Here is an 18,677-nt window from a genome sequence, read left to right as displayed (position 1 = left end):
CCAGGAGAGACTAAAGGTCCCCATATCAGGATCGGCGTCATCCAACCCACCCAGACTTGGTCGTTTCAATGCTCGTTATTGTGGAATATGCCTGGGCCTGAGAATCAGAAGCCGTAATGCAATAATACTTCATTCCGGCAATGGCTATTGAACCACGGCTCACCCACGAAAATTCCTTCTCACAGAAGATAGGTCACGCTGGCCAAGCAAATACAAAGGTCCTCGACACTACCTTGCCCGAGAACCAGGCAGGTCGTCAACAGCAGACCAGAGATGGGAAGAAATCCAAGCAAATCTGGCCATCCAATAAGACGCGTGTGGAGTGATGCGCGCACCCCCTCGGCCCAAAATACCGGAACTTTTGATCATCCAGTCCCTTGGCACCTTTGAGGTGCGTTTTAATGCTCTCAAGTCGACTACGGCGCTCCAGCAAATGGCCTTTTACCTCTACAACACCGGGGTATCCATCAAGGACCGTTTGTTACAGCGACCTCCTCACTTCGCGCTTCTTATTTCTCAGTCCGTCCATAAGCCGTTACTCCCTCCGTGTTCACCAGCTGCGAGTATTTTGCCGACTGTTTGAACCTTCACACTGTTCACAAATTCGCCTACACACGAATAGCAACACTAGGTCTTGTTCTGGGGGGCAGGTTCCATGTTAGCCACCATGGTCGCTTCGTGCGGATTTAGCGCGGTTGCAGCGGCACATTTGCAACCCTCATATCAGTCAGAGTGAGCCGCTCAGAGCATCGTCGTGACGGGACAGATCAGCAGTGGGAAGAGAAATCGCATTCTGCCATCCCTTTGAGTGTGCGCAGGTGCCTGTTATGTATATACTCCACTTTTCTCTAGTACTTGCTAAGTACATCGTTCATAACAGGGTAGCCACTTATATGCTTGTAACTTTTAGTATATAAGGCACTTTATTTACCATATATATTCTTATCTTTTAATCTCATGTCTTTAATTGGTTAACATCCTTGGTCGTTACCAAAATGGCACCTGCGCACACTCAAAGGGATACGTTGTATAAGATGCGCAAAACGCTCCAACTTTCTGATTTGGATCTGCGCTGAAGAGGTCCTGGGTCCAGGACGTCTCCATCCTAGTCGTTATGCTGCATGACAACGGAGTACAAGCTTTTTAGTCAGGCCTGGCGGTGCTCGGCTTTGGCTCCAATATCATGACTGGTTCTTTGCAGAGTTCCACCTGACCAGCCAAAGAGGAACGATGAGATTTGAGACATTGTTTCGGTGGGCGAACATGAATGCAATGTCATTGATGGAAAAGATTGAATTCTTCATTGCCCAAAGCTTCGTCCGTGTTCGTTACTACTACCCTCGGTCGAATGCCCCATTACATTGTCACATGCACAATGCCTTGTATTTCGTTGCGACTCTCAAATTTCCTCGGTTTGCCCGTGTAGCATCCCTATCGGATCGCCGGCATTTTGTGAAGCATGCTGCGGTCTGTAGCTTCAACAGCCCAATCGTTCGATTTACCAGAGACCATGGGTTGGGACGACTCGCACGGTTGGCCGAAGTACGCCGTTGAAAAAGCTCTCGTCTTTGCGGAGTCAATTTCGGACCGTAGCTCCATAGAAGCCTATTTTCAATACTGCAACATAGTATATGCACTACCATGTACGGGTATTGTACGCATCTTTGGCCAACGCCAAAATTAATGCCAAGCAGACGACAAAGCCGCCACATACCCGCGATTGATCGGCACATCCCGCCAACCCGATTGCAGCTTATACTATCGCCCTGGTATAGGCAGGGGATCCGTTCATCCTGTCCCTTGTACCACGCACATGGTATCTTGTTGTATCTCGAGCACATTTGTTCAGTGCCTGGTCTGGTCTTCCTATCCGGTTTTGCGCTTCTGTCATTTACGTTCCGATTGCACGCACGGCCAGCCACCTCTCATCTCAACCACCTTCACACCCCTTTGACCCGTTCCCCTCCACCTTGGTTGCTTCACAAATGCCGATCTACTGTGTATCCGGCCCGCAGTGTCCGCAGCACCGACTTGGTGACGCTGCTCGATCGTCACTTGGAAGTACAACGTTTTATTATTACATCAGCTGGGTGCAGCGAAATACGCTCGACCCATGCATGTCATTACATGCACCAGAGCAGGAACTATCAGGGTATTCTGCAGCTCGGCCCTGGATCGCACGGCAATACTAGCTTTACATCAAGGGTTTCAGAATTATTACGAGGCGCGAATGAGGGCGCCGCACCCTTTCCAAACGCCTCTGCCCAATGACTAAACATACACTCGTGGTCCGCTTATTTACAATACTCAAAAGTGAAAAACCCGCGTTGCCTGACAGTACATGGCTCAACTCTCGAGCTCCCAGTATCCTAGTTCACCATGTTCGCATAGTGTACAAGGGATCAAGCAAGCAGGGAGCACAAACAAGACTGGGAGCCTCCACTCCATGCTGGTTTCGTGGGCTCCGGCTCCCCTGCTCATGCTCCTGCGCGCTTTTCACACATGAGCGCCAGCCAGTAGGTGCAATGAGTCGCTGTCATTATGTGCGTGCATGGCCGGAGTACGAAACCCACTTGGCTGATGAAGCACAGGACAGACGCAGCCTGCGAGACATGGACTGGTCAGCATCCATGTTGTGACATGAATTACAGCAGCCGCCTACACATGCAAACATCAAAGACGTCGTCATCGATTCAACTTTTTTGCAACCCGACGAGAAGGATCAGGTGTTGTTCCATGACCCGGGGAAATCATGGTGTTTTCCGGACCATCGGCACATTACTAGTGGTGTGTAGCTTTGCTTGGTTGCATACACCTGGAGATGGCTCAACAGATGCCATGGGCATTGGGCCTTGTGCAAAGTTCCTACTTTGGCCACTTGAAACCAAGGGACGCAGGCAGCCATACAGGGCCCTGTATTGCAATTGCAATGGATGTGATCCAACCCGTCACCCCTTCCGAGTACGTCGCTGGAGGATGAATACGATTCTGCATGTTGGTCTTTCCCGCAACTATTCCGTAGGGCCGCTCCGAGGGATACCGAGTATGTACTTCAAGACCCTCCCCACATCCTCTGTGTTTAGCCGCGGTGTGGGGGGGGATGGTAAGACGGCACCAGACCAGGGCTGAAGCTGAAAAGCTCAAGATTTGGGCATTATGCCTCAAATTTTGCTGTTGAAAGGGCCTGCAGACGACGCCGGGGCGGTGGCGGACTGCCAGGCTTCCACCGGGTTCGGAGGAGGGAGCAAAATCACCACAAAACCAATGTTCAAACGGGCTCTGCTCCACTCCTTCCAGAACTCATGGAGAAGCAGTCAATATTTTATTAAAATCCGAAGAGGAAGTGTAGTAGACAATTGTTGCACTCGGAGCGCGCATTGGCCTTGGTTCTGGGAATAACATACAACGTGTGCCGACGCCACCCGCTCATGAGACTGTGCCCTGCCCGCCCTGCTACAGATCAAATGAGTAAGCCTTTGGTCACGGAGAACGGCGTCTTTTTTTTTTTTCAACCCCGTCATCAAGGGGGCCGCTGCTGCAGGACCCCCTCGGGTTTGGTGTTGTGCAGCCAGCAAGGAAACACTGCGCAAGCAAAACGCACGGGTCTCCTCTGCCCGTCAAACTAAGACGGCATGCCGGGTGGTATTAGCTGTCAGAGTCGTCAGGTTGAGAATCCTAGCTGTAATGTAATACATATCTAGCACTCCCGGTGTTGCGGCCTCTTCAAGCCTTCCCAGGCATATAACTGGTCCTTGATTCATGTCATGTCCATGCCATGCCACGTCCCGTCGTCGGAACGTACGGACATCTCTCCGTTTCTCTCAGGACGTCACACACACCTAGCACCGGCATATATGCATGTCCGCCACGACATGTAACCAGGCAGCAGCCCCGGCTCCCCAAAAAAAAGAACCTAATTGCCAGACGACCATGTAGGTAGTATGTAATTTGTAGACCCCGTCACGGTAGCCAAGCCTGCCAAGTAAGCAGCTGAATCCCCCTTCGTGGCAGACCCAAAGGCACAGCGTAATGAAAATGAGAAAAGTCCGCGGACGCGACAAAACGTCCACCCAGCTCCGCACGAGACAAAAGATCCCATCCCTTCCCGGAACGTGCCTTCTTGGCACAGGCCCAGAACACGCGCAGCAGCGTCTTGAACGTTGCGCCGCCTTCAAAAGATCCTACTGGAGCTCCGCGTAGTCGTCTTTATTTGGACTACCCCTCTTGATTGTTTATTTTTTTTTTTTTGTTACTGTCTCTGTGTGTCTGCCTCGCATCGCAACGACGCTACACTTACTTTCCCGTCAACGTCGTTCTGTCTTCAGGTGTCATTGGTGAAATCGATCGCTGCTGGACTTTGTCGTGGCGTGACCCTGCATCACGGCCGTTGCGATAATATTCGATACGTACCCGGTTGTTGTTGTAATTCCCCCACCAGGCACTTTCGGACTCCTTCACCCAGAACATCCTACACCCCCTTGCACAAGCACAGGTCGCAGCAGCGGAGCAAACACAATGTGTATGATTATGTCCAGTGTTGATATTGTACAGCGATTATTTCGACTGCTCCCGCTATGCTATTCCACCAAAGAAAGCCAACAACTTTTGTCCAGTCCGTCATCTCGTCGATTCCACCCTCGTCACCAAAACAGTAATGAGAAACTAGACGTCCTTCCTGATTCCGCCTTGTCCTCCCCCTAAGCGATCGAGTATCCATTGCAAGGTATCTTTCGCCAATCTTTTCCTCACCATGTCATGTCGAGAATTTGTACATTGGTCTTCCCTAATCTTCTCCTGCGATCCCAGACCATCATCTTCGATCCGATGCTCCGTCACACATTATTAAACTTTTAAAAAAAGGCTCCAGCCGCAAATGATGCATTTGGCAGCATAGACTTTCACCTCGCTGAAGTTGGTTCCGTTTTCCGCCTCCATCGTAATCCTCCAACAACCATACTACCAGATATGCTTATTCGGCAGCGCAATGCAGTCAGAAAAAAAAACAATAGGGAACATTGAAAAGAAATAGGTAATCCCGGATGCAACTTCAACCCATATGCGCCGGCGCTGGTCCCCGAATTTGGATCCAGTTCCAACTCAAGAAACACCATCACCTCCGCACCATTTCTGTATCCACATCCCAACTCTGTTGACAAGAGTGTCCGACATCATTCCGTCACTTTTCTCCCTAGCAATATATCTTCTAATGGGGTTTAGACTAGACTTCACCCGGCATTCCATTGCCGTGAGTGAAGCGAAGCTTGCCCTGTCGACACTCAAATCTTCGTGACTGTTGAGTAATCTCTCAGTCCCAGGGTAAAGGGCTGCCATTATTTAAGACGAGCTGGCCTGGGCACCACCCCGGCCACGTGCAGCACCCCCGCGGCCACGGTTCTGGCCGGAGAAGTTGCCACGAGAGCTGCCCTGCGTATTGCGGTTGCCATCGAAACCCCCACGCCCACGGCCACCCGGAGCATTACCTCGGCCGGAACCGTAGTTGTTACCACCGTAGGCTGTAGACTTGGGACGACGGGGCTCAACAACGATGTTCTCACCGTTGACAACGTGGGGATTGGCAGAAACTGCGGCATGGTAGCCTTCGAAAGTTTTGTATTCTACAAAAGCACAGTTCTATGATCCAAAGAGTCAACATGTGTCCTCTGATTTCAGGGAATTCATATGTAAACGTACCTTCTGGCGGTTGATGTCAAAGTAGGACAACTCGCCGTGGGCAGCCAAAGCACTGCGCAGGTCTGCTTCCTGAACCTTCTCGGTCACGTACTTGACGTAGCCAAGAGTGCCCTCCTTCTCAGCGACATTCCCAGAGATGGACTGAGGGCGGTTCTGGCGCTTGGAGTCGGCACCAGCAGTCTGCCAGCCAGACGACTCCTTAGCCGGAGCCTCGGTGGCAGGAGCGGCGGCGGCGGCGGCAGGGGCTGCTGGCTGGGCCGAAGCGGCGGGAACAGCAGCGGGAGTAGCGGCGGGAGCTGGAGCTCTACTCTGGCTCTGTGCAGGAGGAGTAGCAGTCTTGGGAAGAGGCACAACAGGTCGAGGTCCGGCGGCAGCAGCAGCTCGGCTGGCCCAGGTCATCGGCTTGGCAGGCATGACGGGTTCAGGAACAGTCTCCTTCTTAGCCACAGGTGTTGGGCTGGGCTCCTTAGGCCTCTCAGCCTCAGGGGTGAGGTTCTCAGCGACTTCCTGGACAGTGACGGCTGGCTCAACTTTGGGTTCGGGAGCCTTGGGGGTCTCCATAACATCCTCACCATTGACAGGGACATCGACCTGAGCAGAAGCAGCCTGTTGAAGCTTCTCGTCAACAGCATCAGCATCCAACTTGCTAGAGTCCGCCGTAACAACATCTGCCACGGGCTCCGGCTCCAGCTCGGGAATAGGCTCGGGCTCAGTCACAGCAACAGCAGGAGCGGCGGTCTCCTCTTCGATAACAGCAGGGGCGTCGGTAGGCTCGGCGGCCTCTTCCTCATCCTCATCCTCTTCGTTAATGTATCTCCAGATGTCATTGAGGACAAAATAGCCAGAAGGTTGCTGTGCAAGGACGAAGGTCTGGACAAACTTCTTGGGCTCGCCGCTCTTATTGGAGGTCTCGCCAATGACCTGGATGACAATATTCTCAAAGGAAGCCTGGGAGTCGACATTGGTGACACAGACCTTGCAGTCCTGGAAGTCAAGAGCCTTGATACGCTCTTGGATGGCCTATTAAGTGACAGAATGGTTAGGTTCGCGACGGAGTCAAGCGGGTTGGGCAAACGGGAATCCCTACCTGTCGTCCAACGGAGACGTTGGCCACTTCAGCCTCGAGCCCATAAACAAATTGCGATCGTTTGCCGTAAAAGAGCTACGGAGAAGGATTCAGTTAGCCAGGATGTATCAAGCTGACGACCGCAAAGTTGGTGCATGACATACATGGAGCTTCTCTGGCGACTTGCTCAGAGTTGTGTAATATTGCTCAACAAAATACCAGCCGACTTCATCCTTTGAGAGATTGGCGCTGTTGGTGTTGGTCTCAGCGCCAGCAGCAGGATCAGCAGCCTTGTACTGCTCCTGCTGCGAGAAGTTACCGTTAGTAGCCATGGTCGCCCTCGTCTGGATGATCCGGCAATGTATGCGTGTGGGCGTGGTAGGGCCGCAATTAAGGCACAAAGGTGGTAGATCGCGTGCGCGTGTGGGTATCGATGCGGAGAGATCGGAAGGAGACGACGATCGGGTTTGACGCCCCTAATGATGACTCGTGATGGAGGTGTCTATCAACGAGGTATCGCAAAGTGACAATGGCAAGAGACCCCGGTAGGCACTTGATGACAAGAGGTTTGCTGAGGTGGGTGGCGGGAGGAAACGGGCACGGGAGGGTATCGCGGTGACGAAGAGAGTAGAGCAGCAAGTTAGAACTTTGCGAAGAAGAGGAAAAAACCTGTAGAGGAAGTTCTAGGGAGGGTGGGGGAGAAGGGGAAGGAGGGTGAGATGAGGTGGTGATGCAAATGGCAACTGCGTTGAGTTGAGGTGCTGTGAAGTGAAATGAAAGAAACCGGGAAAAAAACACAATAAAGGTGGTCATCGTCAAATGGCATGTGGTCCGTGCGTGGCTTGCGATGGTCGGAAGGGTAAACGGCCCACTTGGAGGGGAGGGCTTTGAGAGGCGTCAAGAAACAAAGTTGGGGAAATGTTGCCCAAATTTGGCATGGCAGGATTATTGTCTGTTGGTGGTTTCACTACTGTTCCTTTCATGCGTTCCGTTTACGTATATAAGCCCATCAATGAAAGTCAATATCTGTGGGTGAACTGGTGAGCAACAGCCTGCGAGTATACATGAACAGCGGCTGAGCAGCGGCAGAACGATACCATCAGGGTGGAAGACTCTGATACAAGGGGAGAGGAAAAACTGATAGCTGCACGGCAAATCACCAGACCCAATTGAATGCACAAATAAAAAGTATGACTTCACCGGTGCCTGAGCACTGGACCACAAATGACAATTCTGTTGCTAGCACCAACGTTTGTTACCGTTCGCAGTGCCATGGAGTATAGGGTAATCATCACGTCTTTGTTAAAGCTGAGTGAAGCCGCGCGAAGCAATCCCGTCAGCCACTTTGGAATAAAACGGGATTCACAGTGATCGTGTTATTTCTTCAGCCCGGGAAATTTTTTTCCTCCACGGCAGGGAGTTATGGGAGTTATGCTCGGCAGAGTTTGTGCCACAGTATCTCCGAGTGGTGTGCAAGGAGCCAAATACCAGGGCCGGATACCCCATATTGCACACATCGTGTAAACTATATACCCCCGGTCAGAAATAGATCCGCGAAATATGAGAAAGGTCAAGGAAAAATTAACCAACACCCGAGTTAAGTTTTCCAGTAAGTTGCGGCCACAGCGGGCAATATACATATATATATAAACCTTTGTTGGACTACATCATCACATGAAGAAGTGAAACAATAAACTGGCAGTTCGTTGCCAAGTGTGACAAAGAGAAATAACAACAACCTGCACGAACGGAGATTCCTCCATTTTTGTCAGTGAAGTTGGCAAGCATAAAATACTGAATAATAGGAATTCATACAACAAACACCAAACACATCTACACAATAACCGCCAAATTTGACACCCCGACGAAAACTCCAAGCGCCTGGCCAAACACTCTTTCTTTGTCTATACCCAATACTGAATGCAGTTATACCTTCTTAAATACGCAAGAAGCCTGCTAGCCAGCGTACTGAATCGTTACAGACTCTTCCGTCCTCGACCTCGTGCTCCTTCGATCCCATCTCCTGATACAAGGGAGCCAACAGCACGTAACCAAAGCCAAGAACAACCCGGCTCCCATGCCAATGAACAGCCCTCTCATCAGCTGATTGCCAACAGAGCCAGCCAAGCCGGATAAAATGCCGTTAGCTTCATCGCCTGAAGACGTTGGTCTGGACGAGGACGTTGGCGGATACGATATATCTGCGAGCGCCAAGGTACCATTGGAACCGAGCGCAGGCATAGGAAAGACGGTAGATGTGCGATGGACTCTGTATTTTTTCGCAGAGGGTACGTCTCATCCTCACAAGTAGAGGTGAAGAAGGCGACGACTGTATCGACCGCACAGTGGATGTGCCATATATCTTAAGACAAATTGAACAGAATATTGCCAAGGGTCATGGAGGGATTTGACTTCACAGTAAGCCAAAGGCGTTCTGGCTTAAGGAACCAAGTCACAAAGGGTAGTCGATCTCGGCAATTCCACGCACAGATAACTGGCTAATCCGTGAAGAAGGCTGATGCTGCCTGATTCATGGACGTGTGTTGCATACCCGAGGGTACTGGATCCGGGGTGACCATCAGCCCAAGCGGTATTGCAACATGTCCACGTACACTTGGCTACTCTGCGCCGATATAGATGCTTGTTGGATTACGTGCAGATGATGGACTGCGCACGTTGCAGCCATTGGCATTGGCGGGTATTCCTTGGGCTGTTCACACGTCATGGTCCCGGCGTGAGTCAGCGCGGCTGAGGAGAGTGGTAATAGTGTCGATCCGTAGATGGCCTAGTTACGGGCATGGTGTGACCGAGTTTTGTCTCGAGGAGATAAATACGACTCTACAGCGTAGTTTGAATAGGAATGGGAATGGGAATTGATGGGATGACGCTGACATGATGCCTTGTGTTGATGTTGTATCGTCTGCCGGTCATGGATCTTCATAGGATGCCGGCGATGTTTTTCGTTGCATCCTTGTCACCGACATCAACAGCCGACATGGACTGATGAGAGGAAGCTTTTCGGGATTCCCATTCTGTCCAGGTAATTCTCTACCTCGTACCCGGGATCCTAGTCTGGGATCCCTTGATGCAGGACTTTGCCTAGTCGATGACTTGCTTGTTGGCAAGCTGCTCAGCCAAAGAAGGAGCTCTGTTTCAAATGGAACAAACGGGGATTCCAGATAGCAAAATAGAAGAACCCCTGGTCACGAAAAATTGCGGCTCACGCTCCGTGGCAATAAATGGCCATGCGGATAATGGGCTCGGAGTTGAAGGGTACTGACTGCGGGGTGTTTAGGAGGTGTCCTGCTCTCTGGTTCCCACCACTCACACGCCAGTATTTCCGTACCGCAGCACACCCTCGAAATTTTACAATCTTATCAGTAGTTATGATATCGCAACTATTTTTTTTTTTTGAACCGCCCACCATCCACCGCCTCGCACGACACAGCGACAGCGCCTTAGCGTCGTCAAACTCGCCAATTCTCTCACCCACCAAGACCCGGATCGAGGACGGCAGGACACAGGCACAAATTGCTAATTTCACATCGGCACACAAATCGCCACCATGCCCAAGTCAAAACGAGCCAAAGTCTTCCACCTGACCCAAGTCACCAAGAAGACCCGTGAGCAAAAGGACAAGCTGTTCCAGAACATCCGCGATGCCGTGCCCGAGTACCAACACTGCTTTGTATTCAGCGTCGACAACATGCGCAATAGCTACCTGAAGAACGTGCGCCACGAGTTGAACGACAGCAGGTAATTTGTTGCTCCCTCTCCCCCCAAGTTCACGAGTTCCTGCGGCTGACACACGCTAGACTCTTCTTCGGCAAGACCAAACTCATGGCCAAAGCCCTCGGCCAGTCCCCCTCTGAAGCCATCGCCCCCGGCATCGAAGACCTAACGCAATACCTCAGCGGCACCGTCGGCCTCCTCCTGACCAACCGCCCCGTCGAATCCATCCTCGAGTACTTTGACAACTTCGCACCCGTGGACTTTGCCCGCGCGGGCGTCACCTCTCCGCGAGACTTCACCATCCCCGCGGGCGTCGTGTACGCCACGGCGGGAGAAGTCCCCGTGGAGCACGACGTGCCTCTCGAGCACACCATCGAGCCTGAGCTGCGCAAGCTGAACGTGCCGACTCGCATGGTCAAGGGCAGAGTGGTGCTGGGCGACGAGAGTGGCCAAGGCGAGGGCTACGTGGTTTGCAAAGAGGGAGATGTGCTGGACTCGAGACAAACGAGGCTTCTGAAGTTGTTTGGGGTTTGCATCTCCGAGTTCAAGGTCAAGATTTTGGCGTACGTCTCTACCCATTGTATATGTAAATGGACTAACAAGACTGTTGCTGACTCTTCTTCTTTAGGTACTGGAGCTCAGCGAGCGGAGAAGTCACAGAAGTTGATCCATCAGCCATGGAGGGCGTGGACGAAAACTAACGACAATGAGGAAAAAAAAAGAAACAACGGACTAGTTACTCTGAGATGAAGATCATTGACATTTGAAAATCTGCTGTCACGACTGATACCGGGTAGATTATTCAACGGATCTGGCGTTTAATGGGTTTTTTGCTTGGTTAAGATGGGGGTTCATATGCATTTAGAGACCCTGGTGACTCCAATAAAAACAGTACTACATGACAACTATCCTCACAAGCGCCTTTTTCTCTCGCTGTACAAGAGCTTGGCTTCTTTTTTTGTGCGACATGTCGGTAGGCGAGTATGTCCCCGCAAGACCCTGCGCCAGAGACGGTTTGATGCGGAAAGAAAAGTCCCCTTCACCAAATTTCGGTCAGTAGTCAGATGAGCCTTACCTCTGACCTTACCTAGTTATAATGATAACAATAATACCAGTAGCCTCTCCATGCTACACGCTAATTTTTGTTTCTAACCTACCAATACAAACAGAAATACAAAGTATGAAGTTTACCTTTCCATCAATATTCCATTACCTTGTGTTTAACCCCGAGTTGGGCATGTCGGCCTCGGCAACATACGCTGGGTGTGGCTCTTGAGCTTGCAAAGAATGCATCTCACGACTGCTAGAAGAGTTATGGGAGTATAGGCCATGGCACAGACCATCGCATGCTTCAAAAACTTCAAGTGATACCCACCAGATGGAGGAGGGGATGCTTAATATCGTCGCAGTTTTCGCGGATCTTCGTAACCACCTCCGTCATATCCTCGTTTCCGGCTATCATCATCACGCGGTGGCCTGTCGTAGTCCCGGCCTCCTCGGTCGCGGTCGCGGTCGCGGTCGCCCCGATCACGATCACGGTCACGATCACGGTCACGGTCTCTATCTCTGTCCCGAAACCCACCCTCTCTGCGTCCGATAGGTTCCATATTGCCGCCAGTGCGACGGCCGCCATCACGGTAACCACCGCCAGGCCTATCGTCAAAGGACCGTCCACCCCTGGAATCATACCCGCCGCCAAAGCCACGGTCACCATTTCTGCGGTCGCCTCCAGGGCCGGAAGGAGCTCCGCTTGGCGCACCGAAGCCATTTCGATCTCCACGAGGCCCATCGCCTCTGAATCCTCCACCACGGCCACCGAACCCGCCACGGAAGCCGCCTCGGCCACGTCCGCCGTCAAATCCTTTAAAGCCGCCACGAAAACCACCGCCGAAGCCACCGGCAGGACCGCCTCCAGGACGAGCAGGGGCTGACTTGGTGTAACCACGCCCACCAAGGCCGCCGCCTAATCTACGCGGCTTCCATCCCTTGACGGTTCGGCCTCTTTCGACATCTACTTTGATGCGTCTGTCTTTGATGCGAATGCCATCACAAGAGTCCAAGGCAGCTACATTGTACATGCGCCACCAAGGCGCAGGTGTTAGCAACTCTTACCAGAATAATCACCAATTGTTGCAACCAGGTCTGAGGGACGAAAGAGAACAGGAGAAGGGACTGAGACCAGGCAAGCTTGAGGGCCATTTTGTGTGTGTCTCGACGTGTCTTCACGGAGAGCAGGCAAGCTTGAGGGCCGCATCTCCAAGATAAACATCCAGGGAAGGTCGTGCTTTTTGGAAATACCATCAACAGGGTATAGGCGGGAAATAGTTACCTCTCATGTCCTTTTCTCTCTCAAACACTACAAAAGCATATCCACGGTGAGCCTTTTTCTTCTTGTTGGGCTTTTCATGCGCGTGAGTATCAGTGATGATACGAATCTATGTTTCAATTAGCATTCCTCCTTGTGTTTTGCAACATATTGTGGCTGACGAACGCGCTCAATTGGACCGAACCGACCAAACTCCCTCTCCAAGTCCCGTTCGTCTGCGTCGTAGCTGAGTCGCGCAACGATCAGAGTCTTGAATGCATCGCCTCGAATATTCGGGTCTTCATTGGGGGCGTCTGCTTTCAATGTTAGCACGAAGCATTATCAGTGCACAGCACATGCCACGAACAGTTCTTCGGCCCTTCGGTGAGTAACTTCTCGACAGCTTCCTTCTTCTCCTGCTTCTTCCTGTCCCTCGCCTCGAGCCAACTCTCCGTGGGATTGTACACATCCGTCTCCTTGTACTTCTGAAGCTCAGGCAAGAACGCGGCAACACCGTCAATGGGCGCGGTCTTGCGCTTTTCAGGGGCATAATCCGGCGGCTCTACCCATCGCAAAGGTGGTCGTGGCGCGAACAAAGCCAGCAAATTCGGCGGGAGCTTGTCAGTCATGACGTCGGGCTCATGCGGTACAACTCGCGTAAAAATCCGACAGCACAATTGACAGCCAAAGCGCGGTCACCCAGCCCGTAGTTGGGGGGTGAAATGCTGCCGGGAGTGTTGTGAAATCTGATGACCACAAGTGGCTGCTATGAATGCGATGCGAAAGCTCTTGGAAACTGTGAGGTCCAGTCTGGAAGGAGGATGGCCTCGTGGCTGAGTTTTGCCGGTGCTGGCCCGGGTCACGCTAAGCCCACTTTGGCGACCCCCAGCGTGAGCATTGAATTTTCGAGTACTCCGTAGTCTCAGGGTCATTCCCTCTGGTACGTCAAACGGATCATGAGGATATTGCCTGTGGCTACATCAAGATGACAGTCAAGGCATTGCGCGCCGTTGCGAGCGGCAAGGTATGAAAAACATGTTTTGCCTCGAATCTAATGACCTTCTCAATCGATTCTGACGGATAGCAGAATGGCGTCGGCTCATTCATCCTTCAATGCAAGAAGATGGACTTTCATTATTGCGATTGGGCCGGAAGCTCAAAGGGCATGAAGTAGGTTTCTCCGATGGCTCCGATCATAGAGTGAATCAAACGTGCTTACGAGACCTGTGAAGTGGTTTCATTAAGTCCCTCCTCCCTAAATTCGCAGCTGCGAACCCCCAGGTCGAATTCGCCGTCTCCCCTCGACCCGGCAAACACCCCGTCATCATTGGACACTACATCAATGGACGCACAAAACCTATTTGCGTACGAAACCTATCGCCGTACGAGATTTTACAGAAAGTAGAGCTGCTACGAGACGCAAGTGGTGAGAAGCTGAAGAGAACGAACAAGGCTGTCACGAGTACCAGCCCCAGTGTCAGAGGAATTTGGTCACCATACCACGGAAAGGGAATGGTTGTGTAAGACTTCATGGGTTTTGGCGGATTCAAGAAAGAAAGGCAACTGGGAAGGAAACTTGCCGTGTATTTATTAATTGTATTAAAGATGGGCAAACGTCGTGGTTTCAGCATAGAGCGGCTTGGATACCTTGGACTTTGAATGGTTGGTCATGTCTGATCACAAAGGAAAACCGACAAAATACTATGATACGACTTTACAGTCTACTTTTACCGTCATCACTGTAGCACCCAGTAATGAAATATATGAACGTCTATAAAGTGCCCTGTTCAGACTATATTCTTGTGAGGGGGCTGCGAGGCCCTCGGCTAGGGTCCTTTGTTGCTTTGCGCACACTTCACTGCTTCTTGCAGTTGATGATGTCGATGACTATGAGAGCGATGGGTTAGAACAATGTTAAACCAAAAGGTTCACAGGGTGCCAAAACGTACAAGCAGGTTTGAGTGAAGCACCACCAACCAAGAAACCATCAATATCAGGCTGCTTGCCCAACTCGGCGCAGTTCTTCTCATTGACGCTACCACCGTAAAGGATGCGAGTCTCCTCAGCCACCTTGTCACTGACACTCTTGAGCCAGTCACGAATGGCCTTGTGCACTTCCTGAGCCTGCTCCGTGGTAGCAACCTTGCCAGTACCAATAGCCCAAATAGGCTCGTAGGCAATGACAATCTTGGACCAGTCGTTGATCTGAGCCTTGAGAGCCTCGAGCTGCTTGCTCACAACCTCAATGGTCTTGCCAGCCTCACGCTCCTCGAGGCTCTCACCGCAGCACCAGATGACGCTGACGCCGTTCTCGGTGGCGTACTTGGTCTTGGAAGCGACCACCTCGTCAGACTCCTTGAGAATGGTGCGACGTTCAGAGTGGCCCAGGATGACCCAGTTGATGTTGCTATCCTTGAGCTGGGAGACGGATATTTCGCCGGTGAAGGCACCGCAGGGCTTGTCGAAGACGTTTTGAGCGGCAACCTCGATACCGGGGCGGATGCTGTCACGGACGAGCTGGAGATACAGGGCAGGAGGAGAAATAACGACCTCTATTCGCCTATTCAGCATGGAGTGCTCCGTTGTTTCGGAGGTGGATGGCTTGCCCAGATTACGTACCGACTTCAGGATCGAGAGTGGCCTCGTTTAGGTTCTTGACAATCTCCTTGATGGACGAGACAGTCCCGTTCCTGGCACATTACTGTCAGCCATTGCTTCTTGCTGTTCTGTTACAGCGGTCGAGTTATCCCATAGTTGACCTGCGGTGTTTTGCGAGCTCTCAACACATGTAGACGCGGGGCATGGAGGGGCAATGCCGCGCATCGGCTGTTTGGCACGGACTCACATCTTGAAGTTGCCGCCGACAAAGAACTTGCGAGCCATTTTGAATTGGTGTTTGGGGGAAATGCTGAAGGGGGCCTGTTACGAGAGGAATCAAGGGCTCAAGAAGCAATTGTGTACCAAAATATGGTCAGGGATTGAGTTGCGTTTGGAAGTACGGAGTCCCAACAGACCAGAAAAGTTGCGCAGCCCACCTCGTACCTTGAGCGCTAAAATCAAAATCATGTGCGGTGCCCGCCCAAAGGCCAAGTTCAGGAGGGGCAGCAATCCAGATGTCATCTTTCCTAACATTGAAACATTGAACCTCGCTTTCGTCATCCAATTTCATTTTTTAACGCGTGTATTAACAGTCTCGTGTATAGCCAGGCACTATGGACTACCTCAAAACATTCTCCAAGCGAAAACCACCCCCAATACAATTAATTATCACTCATCAGTGTCGTCACCAACATCACCAACAACACGCATCTTGTCCCCTCGTCACCAACTACGACCGGCCATGTGGAGGAAACTTGTCGTATGAACCATCACATGCTTCGGTTCTAAAGTAGCCACCGTTCTAGCCAGTCAATTCTGTGCCATTTGGGGCCATGATCCTGACCGACATGGCTGTGTTTCCGCCCTTGTCACCCCATGCAACTCTAATGGGCTAATACGTTACCTGCTCCAGGTGCCTTGTCGTATGTGTCTCGTCGCCGGGAGGCGGATTATAGGTCGTCTCAATATCCGCGTTTGCCCGAGTCCATCCACGGAAAGCGTTCTCGCCTAGCCAGACCAGAACAATATCGTCTGCTTGCCCAAAGATGAATGTGTAATTGCCTGTCTCTGGGGCTAGCAGAAATCCCTGATGCATCACCGAAGCGAGGTTGATGTCTATGGCCTGCCCGTAGAGATCCTCTGGATTGTCAATGAGCAGCGTGTTTGTTCGACCGTCATGCTCTGGCTTTTGAGATTTGAATACGGCCGGGTCATACTCTGGAAAAGGGGGTGATTTAACGCTGTTGCAGGATAAAGGACCGCGCCACTCTGCCCAGTCAAAGCCAGGATGTCCGCAAGTAGGCGGTTTTGGCATGCAATGGTCGTTGCTGCACATCATGTCCTTGTCGCATTCTGAATCAGCACGGCATTGCCAACGGTCGCCATCTCTGCAAACTAGTCCCGGCCTGCAATCCGAATTCTTGGTACCATTTGGCGGTAGAGCGACGTGTGGAAGACATTTGCCGTTGGTGCACTGAAGATGTGGTCGAAAATCACAGTCTGTGTTTGATTTGCAAGGTGTGCACTTGTTGCATATGCAAATTTGACCATTGCACTCACGATGATTGTGACAGACCTTTGGATTGCATGCGTGGTCTTTGCAGACTTCGTCTATATCGCAATGCTCGTCTTGGGAACGCCTGCGCTTGTCCTTGCACTGCTTGCTGACCGTGCTTCGGGTATCGTTGGCGCATTTTCCGAGGCTTTCGATACACTGGACCTTGTGAGTGTTGTGAATATATCGTGGGATCATCACTGCCTTCCGTATACCTTTCTGAAGTTTTTGCAAAGCCGACCTTTGACATCACTAGCAGTGGTCTCTTTCTCACAATACTCATCACAAACTTTCTCACGAAGGGTTAACCAGGTACTACGTCGATACATTGTGATGTACCATACCTCAATGGTTGCAGGTAATTCTGTTATGTCGCAAGCTGCTCGAAGCGATTTACAAATATCTCCCAGTAAAGGCGATTTGTGTTGCGGCGGTAGGGATTCTAGATTGAAATCCTGGGCCAGGATACCCTGAATTGCCGAGATGACGAAATAAGCAGTTGAAAACAAGCTTCGATGCATTTTAAGGATAGTCATCTGACTTTTTCTCTTTCTTCTTTTGGGATCGGTTGTCAATGGAAGATGGCTTGAATTGAGGGTAAGTCAAATGGCTAGGAACTCAACTGCTTTTAAATATCGATATCTACCTGTCTATTATCTCGTAGTACCTAATTTAATGGAAGCGTTCAGCTTATTGACAATACAAGGCTGACGCGTCAAGAACCGCATTGCCGAGTTGCGTGTGTCTGATCTCGGTTGATCGCTTGCAGGATCTCGCTAACTGTGACCATGGACATATTCCCGAAATAAATGTCATCTTACGGAAGAAAGATTTTTCGTGGGCAAGGTGAATCTAGACGGGTCTATTGCTCGCTGTCGGTTCGACTGAAGCAATATCATGTATCGTTGTACCACAAAATCTCAAACAACGTTATTCGGGGCGTTGTAACAAGCCGCATTTGTTGGTTATACATCATGAGTGGTGTCTTGACTTGTATCGCAAGAGGTCCATCCAGTGCGGGAACTTTCAGGAATCTTATGCCTCGGATTTCATTCAGAAGCAGGACGTGCCGGATATCTTTCTTCCAATAGATCTAGACAATATTCGCAGCACAGGTTCAAAGCAAGTTTGACGCACCGGGCTACTCACATCATTCACATAACAAACTTTGTCTCTGAAGCGCACACCACAAGCACTCGGCTTTGCCCTGGTGGAAAAATGGAGATGTTGTCGAAGGCTCGAAGCGAAGTCGTACTCACTTAGAGCCAAAAAAAAAAAAAACTTATGCACAAAGATATTTGACAATTCGCTTATGTGATTGATTGCCACTGCCCTGCCGGCAAAAATATCGTTCCATGGTTTATGGTTTTAGCCTCTCTATCGTTGGCATTCGCAGAGAATTCTTTTATCACGCGAGCTGAAACAACAGTGATTCAAAAGCCAATTGTCTATTTGCTGGACTAGGAAAACAACATTCCAGAGAGACACAGAGAGAGAGAGAGTGCAGCGCGATTTTTTTTTTTCAAAAAAAAGATTGATTACAAAAAAATAGATGTTTAATTGTTCCGACCACGCCAGGAGTCGAACCTGGAATCTCTAGAGAGCTCGGCGGCTCACGATAACCGAAATCTAGCGCCTTAGCCATTAGGCCACGCGGCCGATATGAATGAGAGGACTTATTGCAGATTATAAAGCTAGAGTGAATGACTGTCTCGCTAGTAAGAACCTCA

General features: G+C 50.9%; 9 protein-coding genes and 1 non-coding gene across 10 annotated transcripts; 4 read left to right on the top strand and 6 right to left on the bottom strand.

Moving 5' to 3' along the window:
* The first annotated feature begins 975 nt into the window (after window positions 1–975).
* On the top strand, window positions 976–1,596 carry J3458_007043 (uncharacterized protein). Its single transcript, XM_066119173.1, has one exon. It carries the CDS (start codon window positions 1,231–1,233, stop codon window positions 1,552–1,554), a length of 324 nt encoding a protein of 107 aa, XP_065975810.1. The 5' UTR covers window positions 976–1,230; the 3' UTR covers window positions 1,555–1,596.
* Window positions 1,597–5,334: 3,738 nt separating this feature from the next.
* Window positions 5,335–7,089, bottom strand: J3458_007042 (uncharacterized protein; the record flags this gene model as incomplete). Its single annotated transcript, XM_007808546.1, has 4 exons — window positions 5,335–5,631; window positions 5,692–6,711; window positions 6,779–6,853; window positions 6,922–7,089. 4 exons carry the CDS (start codon window positions 7,087–7,089, stop codon window positions 5,335–5,337), a joined length of 1,560 nt encoding a protein of 519 aa, XP_007806737.1.
* Window positions 7,090–7,147: 58 nt separating this feature from the next.
* On the bottom strand, window positions 7,148–7,570 carry J3458_007041 (uncharacterized protein; the record flags this gene model as incomplete). Its single annotated transcript, XM_066119172.1, has 1 exon — window positions 7,148–7,570. One exon carries the CDS (start codon window positions 7,568–7,570, stop codon window positions 7,148–7,150), a length of 423 nt encoding a protein of 140 aa, XP_065975809.1.
* Window positions 7,571–10,123: 2,553 nt separating this feature from the next.
* MRT4_1 (mRNA turnover and ribosome assembly protein) lies at window positions 10,124–11,190 on the top strand (the record flags this gene model as incomplete). Its single annotated transcript, XM_007808547.2, has 3 exons — window positions 10,124–10,513; window positions 10,573–11,052; window positions 11,118–11,190. The coding sequence occupies exons 1-3, from the start codon at window positions 10,323–10,325 to the stop codon at window positions 11,188–11,190; spliced, it is 744 nt and encodes a 247-aa protein (XP_007806738.2). The 5' UTR covers window positions 10,124–10,322.
* Window positions 11,191–11,883: 693 nt separating this feature from the next.
* Window positions 11,884–13,558, bottom strand: J3458_007039 (uncharacterized protein; the record flags this gene model as incomplete). The annotated part of the gene is made up of 4 exons (XM_007808548.2): window positions 13,162–13,558; window positions 12,981–13,108; window positions 12,819–12,924; window positions 11,884–12,554 (listed from the first exon to the last, which is right to left on the bottom strand). Exons 1-4 carry the CDS (start codon window positions 13,421–13,423, stop codon window positions 11,884–11,886), a joined length of 1,167 nt encoding a protein of 388 aa, XP_007806739.2. The 5' UTR covers window positions 13,424–13,558.
* A 173-nt stretch (window positions 13,559–13,731) lies between these two features.
* Window positions 13,732–14,571, top strand: MRPL51_1 (mitochondrial 54S ribosomal protein mL43). The gene is made up of 3 exons (XM_007808549.2): window positions 13,732–13,818; window positions 13,882–13,964; window positions 14,027–14,571. The coding sequence occupies exons 1-3, from the start codon at window positions 13,780–13,782 to the stop codon at window positions 14,316–14,318; spliced, it is 414 nt and encodes a 137-aa protein (XP_007806740.1). The 5' UTR covers window positions 13,732–13,779; the 3' UTR covers window positions 14,319–14,571.
* Window positions 14,572–14,649: 78 nt separating this feature from the next.
* Window positions 14,650–15,677, bottom strand: TPI1_1 (triosephosphate isomerase; the record flags this gene model as incomplete). Its single annotated transcript, XM_007808550.2, has 4 exons — window positions 14,650–14,681; window positions 14,744–15,346; window positions 15,414–15,484; window positions 15,640–15,677. 4 exons carry the CDS (start codon window positions 15,675–15,677, stop codon window positions 14,650–14,652), a joined length of 744 nt encoding a protein of 247 aa, XP_007806741.2.
* Window positions 15,678–15,932: 255 nt separating this feature from the next.
* J3458_007036 (uncharacterized protein) lies at window positions 15,933–17,186 on the bottom strand. The gene has a single exon (XM_066119171.1). It carries the CDS (start codon window positions 17,143–17,145, stop codon window positions 16,285–16,287), a length of 861 nt encoding a protein of 286 aa, XP_065975808.1. The 5' UTR covers window positions 17,146–17,186; the 3' UTR covers window positions 15,933–16,284.
* Window positions 16,835–17,540, top strand: J3458_022594 (uncharacterized protein). The gene has a single exon (XM_066123085.1). The coding sequence runs from the start codon at window positions 16,954–16,956 to the stop codon at window positions 17,419–17,421; it is 468 nt and encodes a 155-aa protein (XP_065975807.1). The 5' UTR covers window positions 16,835–16,953; the 3' UTR covers window positions 17,422–17,540.
* Window positions 17,541–18,513: 973 nt separating this feature from the next.
* J3458_007035 lies at window positions 18,514–18,606 on the bottom strand. The gene has a single exon. It is a non-coding gene; the product is annotated as a tRNA-Arg (tRNA).
* Window positions 18,607–18,677: the final 71 nt, after the last annotated feature.

The sequence above is a fragment of the Metarhizium acridum genome (genome assembly GCF_019434415.1).
Source record: "Metarhizium acridum strain ARSEF 324 chromosome Unknown scaffold_72, whole genome shotgun sequence".
NCBI classification, from domain to species: Eukaryota; Fungi; Ascomycota; class Sordariomycetes; order Hypocreales; family Clavicipitaceae; genus Metarhizium; species Metarhizium acridum.
This window is presented reverse-complemented; position numbering and strand designations above follow the sequence as displayed.

Coding starts and splice junctions, on each gene's coding strand:
- J3458_007043 (XM_066119173.1), top strand. CDS start 1,231: ATGAGATTTGAGACATTGTTTCGGTGGGCGAACATGAATGCAATGTCA.
- MRPL51_1 (XM_007808549.2), top strand. CDS start 13,780: ATGACAGTCAAGGCATTGCGCGCCGTTGCGAGCGGCAAG. Junction 13,819..13,881: donor GCGCCGTTGCGAGCGGCAAG/GTATGAAAAACA, acceptor GACGGATAGCAG/AATGGCGTCGGCTCATTCAT. Junction 13,965..14,026: donor GGAAGCTCAAAGGGCATGAA/GTAGGTTTCTCC, acceptor AGACCTGTGAAG/TGGTTTCATTAAGTCCCTCC.
- J3458_022594 (XM_066123085.1), top strand. CDS start 16,954: ATGATTGTGACAGACCTTTGGATTGCATGCGTGGTCTTTGCAGACTTC.
- J3458_007036 (XM_066119171.1), bottom strand. CDS start 17,145: ATGATCCCACGATATATTCACAACACTCACAAGGTCCAGTGTATCGAA.